Raw genomic sequence first — 15,554 nt, forward strand, 5'->3', positions numbered from 1 at the left:
TTATATCAATTATGCATTTGAAAAAAACCATTTTGTTTGGGAATATTTACGGCCAAAATGTTACCCTTTATGGCTTGCCTAATAGCTGTTTTTCTCGACATATTTGTCCTATCATAACCGATATGAATGTAAACGAGTAACAAAATTTGTTTGTGGACAATACACATACACAGTATTGTTCCGTTTGTGTACTATAGCTTTAGATCTATAAATGTCCTCTATCCCTTTGGATTTTCCAACTAAAATGTTATTATTACTCTGCGTGTGGTGTTGTTATAGCCTTATATAATTAACTATGTATACCCGGATACACTCAAAATTTTAGTTGTTAAATCGATTAATTTCTGGCAGGTATCTGTGTAGTTTTGGATTCACTATTCTTAACAAATGGCGATATGTTATACTGTGGTAAAGTTGTATTATGAAAAAAAAACATTAGTGATCGAATATTATTCCGATCAATTAGGTTGAATATAAATTTAAAATCAAACTCATTTTATACATCAAAAAATGTCTATTAATATGTATTGAAAATAAACAACTATATATTTTTATATATTAATTATTATTATATTATTATACTTTTGTATGGAATTTCAAGTTATCATCAAAAGCTTCAAATTTTATCAAAGTATATGTTTTATCAAAAAGGTGTTTGAAAAAATCAATGGTTTGGAATTTTCACTATTATTTGCAAAAATCATAGAATGATTCTCTGTCCCTAGAAAAATTATTTCACAGTTTTTTCTTTTTTTTAATTATTTCAGCTTTAGATCTATAAAAATCCTCTTTTCTTTTGGATTTTCCTACTAAAATTATATTACTGTTCTACTTATGGTGTTGTTATAGCGCAACGTAGTTAACAATGTATACCAGGATACACATACACTCAAAATTTCAGTTATTACAGCTGTGCATAAAAACAACTTTGCCGAAATTCGTATAGCTTTTATAAAATGTTTAAGCATTATAATATATATTTTGTCGTTTTTTCAAACTGTATATTGTGTACACGAGTAAACTTTATATATTTTGTAGTTGGCATAAAAACATGTTTTTTTTTATAATTCTCACAACATACGTGCACGTTATAATTGTACTTATTTACTACACCTTTAAATTTTCAAGAGACCTCTGTACCAATGAAAAATTGTATCATATTCAATTTATTGTTTGAAACTTTTTTCAATGCTGATTTCTTAGAAAATTGTATATGTTATAGACCTACCCTTGATCTACTTCCTTGATTGGTGATTTATGATTATTAGTCTATAGCTGCTCAATGAATTGCTTAAGATTTCTGAAGTACTTAATACAGTAATATAGTCATAGCAGATGTTATTTTAGGAAAATTTCGTTACACCCAAAACGTACAGACAATACCATATGAAATTTTATCGGTTTGGACTTGTTTTCTTGCTTATCCGTAGAATGATACGTTGAGACAATACTATTAGAATGCAATTTCTACACAATCAAATTTTTGAATAATATCTAATCTCTATGTAAAAAATAGTTATTTGCTATAATTCTTGCAATATCAGGATAACCCGTATCTTGTATTTTGTACATAGTCGAAAAAAATAAGTACTGTATAATGCCCATCGCTGTTTATCAACAATTGTTAAATAAATACCTACAAAAACAATAGTTTAAAGTTTGCTGCACATTTGTACAAACAAGTAAACGTACTAAAGTATATTCGCATACTGAAAAACTTGTCCAGATTTTACTGTTTTGGTTACCAAGTTACAAGAGAATCATTTTTAAACATTTGTTTTAACATACAAGTTCACAAGAGTTCTATTATGACTTCAATGATTTCTAGTGAGAATTTAATGCATTTTTATTAAGTATTTCTAATTGTCTATGTTTTTTAATTTTGTGTTTAGATATGCGATAAACTCTTGACCACTTGATTAATTTCATTGCTAATATAGTACAGAATTTGATCACCGTTTTATTCGTGTAACGTGTCTATTGATTACAAATGGAACCGAAAATGTGCCTTATTTGACCTACTTTTTAAAAAGTTTACATTTAATATCAGCAAAAACAACTAATAAAAAAGTGCATACTTTTCAACTTTATAATTATGCAATATATATTATTGTGAAAAAAGCAAATATATTTTTTTTAGCTACATAAACATATCGGTTCAGTCGTGAAGAAGGTATTATTTTAAACGAAACCCTTCTCAGTTCAAAAAAAAAATCCATAATTACTTAACGACTTTGTCTAGTACAAAAAGCTTTATGTTTATTATTTTTTGCAGACGAAAATGAAACATTTTTGTTTTTTAATATCATTCGCCGTTGTTACTGTTTTAGCAGTTAACACAAGTAATTATTATGTATTTTATGTTTACATTAACCTACTCGAGGGAATTAAAAATCTAAAAAAAAAATACAATACTTAACTTTCTTTACAGCGGACCTTAAGATCCAGATGGCCCAAACAAGTCAGTGATTATTTCTGTATCATATAAATTTAACTTTAAGTTACGCCTACTAAACCTAAGAAGTGTAAAAAGATTTAAACAAAATATGTTATTAACATATTAAAAAAATTCATAACTGCCAACTCATACGCCTGCGTAAAATCAATTACTCTCTCTCTCACATATAATTTTTTTCTCCAAATCCATAACCTTCGTGTACTTTTTTATACCCTGTCATATCACTCCTTAAATTTCCATTTATGTCACCACCGATTACAATTGCCTTTTTGGCCGGTATGCCTTGCACTTACTCATCCGTCACTTGCCAGAATTCCACCTTCAAACTGGATCGGCTGTATAGATAAATTAAATAAAAGTGGCGAGGATGTAGCTCTTGTGAGGCGTTAGCATTTGTGTATTTAGGCTGGAAAGAGTCGATCCGATTTTAACTGAGAATTAGTGGCGTTCAGATTTAAAATATTTAAATAATAGGTATTGCGGTGTAGAGAGGTCATTTTTCATTTTGGACAGAAGACAAATACAAATAACGCTAATCCTGTTTTGTAGATTATACGCCACGTCAAATTTTTATGTTGACGAGGCAAGGCACGAGAACTCCGAGTACAGCCTTTTTCGACGATTCTGTAGCGAAACTGATAAAATATAAAACAAAAATTACCGATCGTACTAAATTGCATGAGAATGATATCCAAGCCATCGAAAATTGGGTACCAGCCATTGACAAGACTGGTGACAGTAGTTTAATACGAAAAGGCCGCAATGAAATAAAAAAACTGGCAATACGAATTCGTCAAGCTCTTCCAAATCTATTCAAACGGCAGTACGACTCCGACAGTTATGATGTATGTCGCACCGTTCCATGATTAACAAACACATATAACATAAAGAGTTGTCCAAGTTTCGTGTTACGGTAAAATAACTATGCAAGCTAAAAAAAAAAAACGTTTGATAAAACCCTGATCGAGCTTAATAACAAAACATTATAATTAATATTTTGTAAAATGTAATATTAAGAATAGCAGCAAGTATTTATCTAAAACTAGTTGTCGACCAGTCTTTTAGGTTGAACAATTAATCTCCTTATATTAGCTTTTGAAATAATATATATTTTTCAACTTGGTTATTAAATTAAAATTTTAATCGTTAAACAAACGAAGGATTTTGTTTGAAACTTATTTGAATTACTTATTATGAACTACTAAGAACTTATTATGAAACCCAAACTTTTCAATTCACAGAAAAAATTACTGTAACATGAAATTGAAATAACCTTGTAATATAATTGTACAAATATTTGAATTTTTGTTTTTTTAACCGTCTTAGGTTTTGACCACGCCGGAAACGCGGTGTGTACTTACGGGTCAAACATTTATACAAAACGTTTTTCAAGATGAAACTATCACCAATATTCCTATATGTGACCCTACGGATATTCTTCTAATGGTACGGTTGAAAATGTGCGCGATTTCCTTTACTATAAAATATGTTGGTAAATCTTTTGTAAATTGTATACAGATTGAAGATCTGAAGCAGACCGATACGAATTGTGAAGAGACAGGCACGTATGATAAGAATCAAATAATCAAATTTTGGGCAGGCAACAATATGGCTGATGTCATGCAAAGGGTTGCTGTTAAAATGGGCATAGATTCTACAGAACTTGACCCCGGTAAGCTGACTAATAACCAAAAGCAACATCGTTTTGATGTTTTTCTATATTATTATGTTTTTAACATGGATATGTTATTAGGACTGGGTACAAGAAATTTCATGTCGCCTTTTTCGTGTTACACATTCACTTTCAATTAGAGATTAGATATATAAGAGATAACCATCCGTGATTAAATGTTCTTCTGTAGAGCGGAGAAAATAACTAGGTTTTTTTTTTCTAGAGATCATAACCATCATGTACGAGGTGAGTGTCTACGAATCGTCTATTGACAAAAGTGCGATTTCGCCTTGGTACAGTGTATTCTCTCAAGAAGACCTTGAAGTAAGCAAATATAGCGGAACAGTGATTTTCAAGAACTGCTTGTATTTGATAGTTTTTTGAAATGGTTGTAGATTTTGGAGAACGCCGATGACATTTTTTGGTACTATTTAACTGGTTATGGAAACCCTTTTAACGCAAAACTCGCTTGTCCGATGGCCATACGTTTAGAAGAAAGCTTCAAGTATTATGAATTTCAATACACTTATGTATGTTACGGTGGTGCTTTTATAGTTTTTTTTCTAGGAGAATAAATTTCGTGTTGGAATATTTAAAATTAGCAAAATAGATGTATTCTAAGTTTTGAAGAGCATTTTGGCCTTATTGCAATTATGACCTTAAGTGGTTATTCCCATTAATTTCATCTATACATCTTTTCTAAAGTTAAGAAGGGTGGTGATTTCGTTTAGAATTTTTTTTAGAATTTAGTTATACTCGATAATTATGAACGGGGAAGGTTTATTCGTACGATTATAAATATCTCCAGTAAAATAGATGTAATGTATACTATAAGAATTCAAGGTAAAATGAAAAAATAAAGACCACCGTAATACATAATATTGAAATTTGTCGATGGCGAAGGTGTAATATGTATAATATGATTTCAGGAAAAAAATCAACGGAGAAGGACCAGATGGTGTATTCTACTTTGCACACAACACTAATATATTGAGTTTGTGCATCATGTTAGGCCTAGGTGACGGTGACGTTCCTCTTACGTTCTCCAATTACAAATATATGAAGGACCCTAATTGGAGAAGTTCGAGGTACGGTCCATGGGCTGCAAATTTTATGGTTGTGTTTTTGGAGGGCCCTCAGAAATATTATAAAGTATCATTTTATTTCAACGAAAAACTTACTCCTATAACGTTACATGATGGTTCGTCGTGTACAGAATGTCCATGGTTGGATATTCAACATAATTTATTGGCGTTTATAAGCGACAATGACTGTGTCAACTTTGTAGCTACAAATACCGTAAAAAACTATAAAGATACAAATCCATACTGGTATTCAAGCACGAAAACCACGTACAAATTGGTTTCCGCCAAAGAAATCATTGTACCACATCGTAAGTAATAGTACTATTCTTATTAATTAATTCTTATATATTTACTTTGACGATACAAGATAAGGTAAAAACGCTGTTTCATTATAAAAATGTTAATTAATCATCCATACCTACAAATGGGTATTATTATACAAGAGTTTTTAACATGTATATGTTTCATTTATCATTTCCTTAAATTACACTTTAATAGCTTATTAAACCTAACTTACTATGTTAATAACTTAATGAGTCTCTGTTAAATATAAAATATGTTGTTGTTTTTTAGTAGATTATAAACCCATTCAGATAGTTACTTTAAACAGACATGGTACGACATCGTCAACGCGTTATTTTACTACTAAAATGTTACCTTTGCTTGAGAATTTGAAAGAAAAAATCACCAAAAAAGCTAAAATGACCCAATTGGATATCCAAGCTATAAAGGAGTGGCGCCAAAGTAGTGAATACAAGCTAAACGATAAAGATTTGGTCCAAAAAGGTCGTGAAGAAATAAAGCAATTGGCACTGAGAGTTAGAACCGCATTCCCGGCTTTATTTGAACGGTCAAACAACTACGAGGTACATTTTACACCACTAAAAAAATTATTTACAATAGAATTGAACACAAAAACATTTTATGGAATTACAATTTTAGGCATTGTCAGTGGCAGAACCACGTTGTAAGGATACTGGAATAATATTTCTACAAACTGTTTACGGTAATACTAAGGGTATTACTGACGTTCCCATATGTAATGATGTTGACTTATTTTTAATGGTAACTATATTGAAATATAGACATTTACATTATTTTTAACTATAAACTAATGTTGATTTAGATTGAGAACATTAAAAAACCAGAGTACGAGGGAGAGTCTGAAAATCAAAAATTCAAAAACTCTGATTCTATGAAAAAAGTTGTTAAAAGAGTTAATGTTAAAATGGGGTCTGATGATATTAATTATTGTAAGTAAAAAAAAATATGTTAATGTACAATATGGAGCTGTGACTAACTTGTCTATCTATTAGATGAAGTAAGCATTATGTTTGAAGCATGTCGCTACGAAAGGTCTTTTTATGATGAATCGATCCCCCCTTGGTGTAGTGTATTCTGTCAAGAAGACTTAGAAGTAAGCATATTTGTGTAGGGTTTAATTTTAATAGTTTTGGCATTTTTTGAAAATTTTTAAATGATCATAGGTTTTGGAGTATCTTGATGAATTGCTTTGGTCCTATTCTATTGGATACTCAACGCCGTTCAACATAAAACTCGCATGTCCAATGGCCATAAGACTCCTGAAGACTTTCGAGTATTATGAATTCATTAGCTTATTATTTCTTTATTCTTGAAGACCTGAGGGCTGTGACCCCTTCCCGTCCTCACTCTGCGATGATATCACTACACTGGCTTTTTCTGTATACGTTTTAGACAGTTTAATAATTGTTTAAAGTATACATGGATCAAACCACGCTGGTTTCGTCTGTACTAATTTAAAGCTAGCCTGTGCTAAATTTTACTTTTATATTCTATTATTTATACTTCTATAAACAAATTTCCTATGCTTGATATAACTGTGCTAATTTATTAATGCAATTTTTAATTGTTTTCTAGTATTTAAAAAAAAATGCTACTAATGCTTTGCTGTCCCCTATCAGGTTTTAATCGTCTGCAAATCACAGTTCATTAATTCGTGTGGCACCAATACTAAGTTATTATCTTTGACACTACGTATTACTCTTTCCAGTGGTTTACTAATAATATTATTATGTAATATCGTAAAACGGTCTACCAATTGTATCAAATGTTTTATACCAAAAATATTCTAGTAATGGCCTAGTAATATATTTTAGGCAACATAATCTTTAATGTATGAGCTCCTTCATAGTTATACGAAACGTCTACTATTTTGGTTTTACTTAATGTACATTATTTTTATTTATTTAAAAAAAAATTATATTCTAAATTCATACCTGATAGAGTAAACCTTTTTAATTTCTATTTTAATTAATTTAACTTTATTTTAGTACTTCTAGAGAACAAGGTTGACTTAAAATATTTATGAAGTGTGAATTTCTATATTTTCCTCCTCATTTGGTGGTAGTTTCTTAACTTTTGTTTTTTCTTAGTGTATTTTCAAGCTAATCAATCCAGCCTTCTTTATGAGTGTGGTTGTATTTTGTACTACTGTTGCTTTGCTGTCCTCTATCAGGGTTAAATCGTCGGCAAAGCCCAGTTCATCAATTCGTGTGGCACCAATACTAGTCCCAAAACTAAGTTATTACAATACTAATTTATTATCTTGGACACTACGTAATACTTTTTCCAGTGGTTTGCTAATAATATTAATATGTAATATCGTAATACAGCCTACCAATTGTTTCAAATTTTTTATACCAAAAATATTCTAGTAATGGTCTACTCTGGATAATATGATATAACCATAATATTGTATTGATTGCTTTTAATGAATGTTTCCTTGTTTCGTACATAGCTATTGTAAATATATTTTTATGATTTCAGCGAAAAAATAAATAAAAAAAAAGGACCCACTGGTTCGTTTCACTTTGGCCACAGGACTAACGTTATGAGCTTACACGTCATGTTGGGGTTGGGCAAAAACGATAGTCCACTCACGTCATCAAATTTTGACGATATGAGAAATCGCAAATGGAGAAGTGCCATGTTCAGTCCGTGGGCTGCAAATTTTATGGCCGTGCTTTTCGAAAACGCTAATAAAGATTATATAGTAGCATTTTATTTCAACGAAAATATCACAAGCATAACTTTAGGAGTCGGTTCGCAGTGTACAGAATGTCCGTGGTCGGATATTGAAAAGAAATTGCAAGCATACATAAGTGACAATGACTGTGTTAATTTTACGAATGAAAATATAGCCGCAGTCATAAAAAATAAGAGCCAATCAATTCCGCTTTAATCAGTTTCTCCATTCAGTAATAATTTTACATATTTTTAAGTTGTTACAGTAGTGTATTATGTATAATATTGTTTGATTTCAGATATACAGTAAAAATTATTATTTAATTAAAAAATCTACGGTTGTGTTAATTAATTTTCTTTTGATTGACATTTACATAATTTAATCCGTCTTCTTAGTAAAGGTTTAGGTTATTCAAAAAACGATTACTTCATTCCACCTTTCCTCCTGCCCTAAAATTGAAGGCATTTTTTTTAAATTTTGAACATAATTGGAAATATGTATATTATTTAGGCAATTTTCTCGATATTTAAAGGAAAGGAATTTGTTTGGTCCAATAAAATACCTTACATCTACGATTTCTGATCTATAGACTTGCCACACGAAGAAATCACTGAACCGATTTCTGATGAAAATAATAAAAACACATAATTTTATAAAATCAATAACTTTTCAGCTTCTCATTAAAGCTAAAATAATGTAAATTTAAAATCCAGTATTATTTTCAGTAAAATTTAGGTACAAATGATACAATAATAAGCGGATCAACCGATTAAAATTGTAATTAATGTTTATTTTGTTGAAAATGTTGATAGGAAATCAAAACTAATTATGATTAAATGTCTTTAGAGTTATTAGTGTTAAAAGTGTAGGCGGGTGTCTACGAAAACAACAGCAAATACTTTTATTTATCGATTCGATCTGCTAATCCGCAATTACCGCTTTATATAAAGAGTGTTAAGTTCGATTGTTTCTATTCTTAAACTGACCATGTTGTTGTTATACGTTATTGTCATCTCCCTTTTTTTTTTGATAAAATTTATTTTGTAGCTCGATGCATGTCGCTTACGTAGTCGTCAGAATAAAATGTTATTGTACATTATTTTCTTCGCAAGACCCTAAAAGTATTATTTGAACAAGTGATAAAATATAGTCGTCAGCAATATTATACTGTACGAAACCTCAACAACATCAACCAAAAAAGTCGAAAAGAATATGTTTTTGTGCGTTGCTTTTTTTCATACAACTAGAAAATTATAATACACAACTCAGTACTGAAAATCTGCTGAGAAAATTGCGGTTAAAGAGTTTTTTCATATTATTTTACGTGTAATATTATATTATTTAAAAACTAAACGAGGGCATGTCGTTTTCTTGGTCATTAGTGTTGCTGACTGTAGTAACATGGGATTTTTTTTGGCAATACGGTGATGTGAAGTGTGTCCGTCAAAAATATGCAGAAGACAATTCAAATGGTCATTATAAAAAATTACAAAACATCGATACGGGATACACACAGGAACAATCATTAACAAGGTATGAAGCACTGAAGACATATTCAACACGGAGAGCGATTGACGAGATTTACGGAGATCTTCTGTGTAGTTATGTGTTCAACTGTTGTCATTACATGAATTTGATCAGACGACTATTGACCGCAGAAGGTAAGGATGCGTTAAAGAAACTAACAGAACAGAGCGGGACAGAATCCGTGTTTTTATTCTCACACAAGGTGGTCGAAATGTTAAACGTTTTATACAATTTTGGAAAGATCGATTCCGTGGATCCCTTATGGCTCGTGTACATGTATTCGTACAGTTTGTACGCATTAGACAAAAACGGTATATTATACGAAGAAGATAAACGATTCCGTTTATTGCTTGAGCACGATACCGTTCACGTACGACTTGCACAATTCACCGATCGACATTGTAATATTGCAGATAATAATAACGTGTATAACGATCAATACAAAAATTCAGATTATTCTAAATCTCCGGAAGACTGTGCAATTCCAATAATATCGCACGAGGTAATCACACTCTCTGTGGGCACAATCAAGGCTACAATCAACGATAGAATCTATAATATAACTGAAAGAATGAGAATCGACAGTTGTAAATCATACTTCAAATTTCATCATTTGCATTTGCTTCATTCAATTGATTTCTCTGTTTTTAGTGAATTATTGAGGAAATTTGCAGGGATTACCGACAAAGCGAAACAAAAGCATATAACCAGTTTAATAACTGATACCTGCTCCGGAAGTCATAACGTCGAATCTTTTGTGGCATTGACCAATGGCGTTGGTGAATGTCACAATATTTTCATGAACGTTATGAAATATATTATGTTATACATTTCGTGGTTACACATACGTGAAATTACTGAAGACTTACCATCTGCAAGCTCAACAAAATTTTACAAAATGGTTTGGACGCAAGATTTTGGCATCAATCGAATAAAGAAGATTAACAGGATAATGTATGACTATTTTAATGAAATTTCAAGGTTTCTAAATTTGAAAAATGATGATGAGTTACGAGTTATTGCGAAAGTCTTTGATTCATCATCCGCATCCATGTTAGCCGATGTAGAAAATAACAAAGAGCTTGAAAATACCGTTTTGGAAAAACTAATAAAAATATATTCTAATCATTTTAAACTCAGCCAAGGTAATTTTTCTAAGGAGAGGTTTACCCAAATGTATTTTAACAGAAGATTTAGTAGTCATTTGCGTTTTTTTATATATGAGATCAATGTAAAACACTTATTTAAAGCTTTTGATTTTCAAGTAATAGGTTCATTTAATAATTTTTTTAAAAACCATGGTCACTTATAATTTGTGTATTATTACATTGTGGTGATATTTTATTATTTTCAATTTGTAAATTTTAGCATGCATATTTTAACTGTATAACTGAATGCAAATTTCAAATGTTTCAATTTTTGTTAATTTTATCAAATTGCTGTAATATTTTGGAATAAATAATGTAAGTGATGTACACATTATATCACGTTATGTTAATTCTGCTTTACATTTTAATTACAGTTTTTGTTATCATAAAGATGTATTTTTGTTAATTTTGTGACTAATCTAACCTAACCTAACCTATCTTGAAATATAATATGATAACCTAATCTCTTATCAAATCAATAAATAATGTGTATTGTTGAACATTAATTTTAATGTTGATAGTGTTGAAGAAAATGATTTAAATGGCAACAGTTGTGATAAAAATAATAAGATTTAAAAGAAAGAAAAACGGAAGAAGGTAAGACAATAACATTATTGTAGTCATTAAAACGTTGACCGAGCTCATTCACAAGTATAAAACAAAAATCAGTGTCTTATAAAATATATAAATAAAATAAGTAAAATAAATTTTACTGTTTTTCTACGGATTATTAAAGACATTTGTTGTAAAATATAAAAAGCGACACGATCATCGTAAAACGTGAGTTTTACATTAGATTTCTTTGCATAACCAAAAAAATTTTATCTGAACTAGTGCTGAAATGCAGTATACTTGCGGCCGTGCGTTTGATTTTCCGTAGAACTAGAAAAATAAAAGACAATTCCATCGCCAACACACAACCCAGTACTACATAAACCACAAATGCTTTTTGGCTCCTTGTTTACTAGTATGGTCATACTATACCGGTATTACTAAATTGTTTGAAAATTAAACGAGGTCATGGTCTTGGCCATTAGTGTTGCTGATTGTAGTAACGGCGGGTTTTGGCCGTACAGCGATTCATGTGTCCGTCAAAAATATGCTAAGGGAGATGTGTTTCATTGTAGTCATATTTACATGAATTGAAGACCTCAGGGCAACAACAAGACATGTCCTTTATAAATTTTTTTTTCAAAATGTTTTTAAATCCAAAACAATTTTTTTTAGAATACTTTGAAGAATTTTTTTTTGCAATTTAAAACGTTTTGAAAAAAGGACATGTCTTGTTGTTGCCCCAAGGTCTTCAATTGGTCATATGTTGGTTAAATGTACTTAATGCCGAAGTCTTTTCCGCATTTGTAATCGAACTCCATGTTGTCGTTATGCTAAACGTTCTTTATAATTTCGGCATGATTGATTCGGTGTATAACTAGTCGGAGTCAACTATATTATCACTGTCTAATAAATACGGCCGAAGGTTTCGGGTTCGATCAAACGTGCAATTCAATTATTTTTACATTTTTTTAAAATTGTTATTTATATTTCAACGTTTAGAAACAGTTGAAGCCTCAAAAACATGAATTTAACTTGACCTATCCGCTTCTAAATGCAAAAACCCATACTATGTTCAAAATAAGAAGAGATCTCGGTAGCTATCGAAAAAGCACCGGACACTCGCACATTGCTGAACTTTTTGATTCCTCTTCCACATCTATGTTAGCCGATGTAGATAAAAACAAAGAGCTTGAAAATACCGTTTTGGAAAAACTAATAAAAATATATTCGAATCATTTGAAACTCAACCAAGGTAATTTTTCTAAAGAAACGTTTGCCAAAAAGTATTTTGACAAAAGTTATAATAGTCATATGCGTTTTTTTATATATGTGAACAGTGTAAAACACTTATTTGATGCTTTTGATTTTCAAGTAATAGGTTCATTTAATAACTTTTCTAAAAACAAGGGTCACTAATCATTTCTATATTATTACATTGTGGTGTTATTTTATTATTTTCAATTTGTAAGTTTTTGCATGCATATTTTAACTGTATAACTGAATGCAAATTTTAAATGTTTCAATTTTATCAAATTGTTAAATTTTGAAACAAATAATGTAATTGATATATACGTTATATCACGTTATTTTAATTCTGAATTATATTTTAAATACAGTTTTTTTTTATTCATAAAGATGTAATAATTTTAGATTTGTGACTTTACACATTAACTACACTCCTTTTTAATTATGATGAATAATCATCTTAGTTTACCCAAAAACTTAACACTCTTATCTTAATATATATATATATATACAATATGATAACCTAATCGTTTATCAAAACAATAAATAATGTCAAATCAGTAATGTGTACTTTTGAACATCAGTTTAAATGTCAATAGTGTTAAAGGAAATGTATTTGTCATCATAATGATGTGATTGTTTTAATTTCGTTAAACCTTACATGTTTAACCGTCCATTCTTAATTATGGCGAAAATCATCATTGTTTATCAATTAACTAAACAGTGTTATATTAATACTCTCAAAACAAAAAATTATGTTAAATAAATAAAGTGCTGTTAGATATTCATCATCCTACTTTTACTAAATCAGCTATTAACAGTGTCATGAAATTATCCTGGATCAATTTAAAAAATACATGACAATCGGAATCGCAACGAGTTAGTGTTTGTGATTTGGAATCCTCAATGATAGTTTGTCTAGAAACAACTTGAAGAAATATTTGCGGAATTGTGTAGTGATTTATAAAATAAAAGTATTTCGGCCGAGTCTGCAACCACGAAAGAGCATTTTCATGTCTCGTTGAAGTACCGGAAAAATTTAGAGTAGTGGTGGAATTATAGATAAAGAAATAGTGGCTAGCAAGCATATCAAGTTTCTGGCGTATATTTTAGATAGTGTTTTCATAATATCTGGCCTTAATCAATTCATAGAAAATATGACATGTTAAATTACATTGTTTTTTTTTTCAGTTATAGTTTGATCGTTGTGAATACAACATATCTCTTATCAGATAACAGTGTAACGCTTTTTATGTAACAATTTTTTCGATTATGTGCCAGAGCAAACCATCCTCCATATTTTCCGTTTGATACCTGTAATGTATGACATCATTGTTTTGAGACAATTATTAAAAGATTTCCCCCACTATAATGCTATTTTAAGTTGTTAAAGGTGTATATGTTAATATATATATATATATATGAAATCTGCGAAAAACACAGTTTTCCGGCAATTAAAGAAAAACTATAGTGCCGTATTTTGTCTTCGTTTTATTTATTATGGTTACATACGAGTTCAAGCTACCGACAAACTTAAAAAAATGTTTCAACTTTTATCTTTAAATAGACTATTGGTCACGATTATTGTTATTGATCAAATATTGATAAAATAATTATATTAAAACACGTTGTGCGACCTGTTAAACTTTACCGAATGACCCAAAATTTTAATACACTTATTTATTTACTGTAAAGAATATTTTTTATTGGTGGACAAAAAAAAACCTTTTTTTTTGTGCCTTCCTAACGTACAGTCTAAAAAATTAAACCTGATCGAGAGGAATTAATTTCGATTATTTTTAGAGACTGACTAATGACGTTGCTAAATGTCACAGGATTTTCATGAATATTATGCAAGATTCTGTCATCTGTGGGACAGAGAAGTACAACAGGGTAAAATATGAAGATTTCAGTAAAATTGTCAGTTTTTATAATTTAAAAGAAGTTGAAGAATTGTTTAATACTACTGAACTGTTCAAAACGCCGTCATCTGCATCAAAATTGGTCGATGTAGAAAAAGAAAAAAAAGTTGAATGCTATTAATTTCCAATAAAACGATAGTAACTTTTCTAACATTAAATTTATCAAAACATATTTTGACGGTATATGCCAATAGGAGAAAAAATACCAAATGCGACTCCAATATAAGAATATTACCTTAAAATTACTTTGTTATTTCTTTACTGTGAACTACTAATAGATATCGAACCGTGCGTATCAGTTTATGAATTTTAAAATAATACTCATAATAGAACCAATACTGTAAAGACACGTCTTAAAAATGATAAGAAGAATAATAAAAAAACATTATACTATTGTGCATTCTAACTAATTTTAAACGAATGAAAACAACAAACTTTTCGATTATGATGACGTTTTTAGTAATACAAAGTGTCTCACAAGAATTTCATATTTTTATATGTTTAAAAATTGAGATTTTTTTTTTTCAATACCACTACAAAAAACAAAACACCTTTAGTGTAAAATTACAAACTAGGAAAAGTGACAGATTGGAAATTTGTTGGTATTGAGTAGGGGTTTAAGCGGTTATTTATATAGTTAAGTGTTTTTTTAATTCTTAATACTTCTTAATTCTTTATAATTTTGTTTTTTAATATACCTTACCGCAAATATTTTTTAAGTTTTTTTCAACGAGACATGAAAATGCTCTTTCGTGGTTGCAGACTCGGCCGAAATCCTTTTATTTTATAAATCACTACACAATTCCGCTAATATTTCTTTAAGTTGTTTCTAGACAAAATATCATTGAGGGTTCCAAATCACAAACACTAGCTCGTTGCGATTCCGAAAGTCATGTATTTTTTGATTTGGATCCAGGATAAAACTAGTTAACAGA

At 29.9% G+C, this 15,554-nt stretch overlaps 1 protein-coding gene across 1 annotated transcript; it reads left to right on the plus strand.

Moving 5' to 3' along the window:
- The first annotated feature begins 2,448 nt into the window (after positions 1-2,448).
- LOC126836322 (uncharacterized) lies at positions 2,449-15,540 on the plus strand. Its single transcript, XM_050569553.1, has 13 exons — positions 2,449-2,461; positions 3,008-3,303; positions 3,785-3,904; positions 3,977-4,130; positions 4,354-4,454; positions 4,526-4,635; positions 5,060-5,523; positions 5,789-6,033; positions 6,342-6,468; positions 6,532-6,632; positions 6,703-6,812; positions 8,024-8,358; positions 15,443-15,540. Exons 1-13 carry the CDS (start codon positions 2,449-2,451, stop codon positions 15,538-15,540), a joined length of 2,274 nt encoding a protein of 757 aa, XP_050425510.1.
- The last annotated feature ends 14 nt before the right edge of the window (positions 15,541-15,554 follow it).

This window comes from Adelges cooleyi, unplaced genomic scaffold, assembly GCF_023614345.1.
Source record: "Adelges cooleyi isolate 19-005CV unplaced genomic scaffold, UGA_ACOO_1.1 ACOO_flye_CR_arks_rails_tigmint_CR_PRNA_24, whole genome shotgun sequence".
NCBI classification, from domain to species: Eukaryota; Metazoa; Arthropoda; class Insecta; order Hemiptera; family Adelgidae; genus Adelges; species Adelges cooleyi.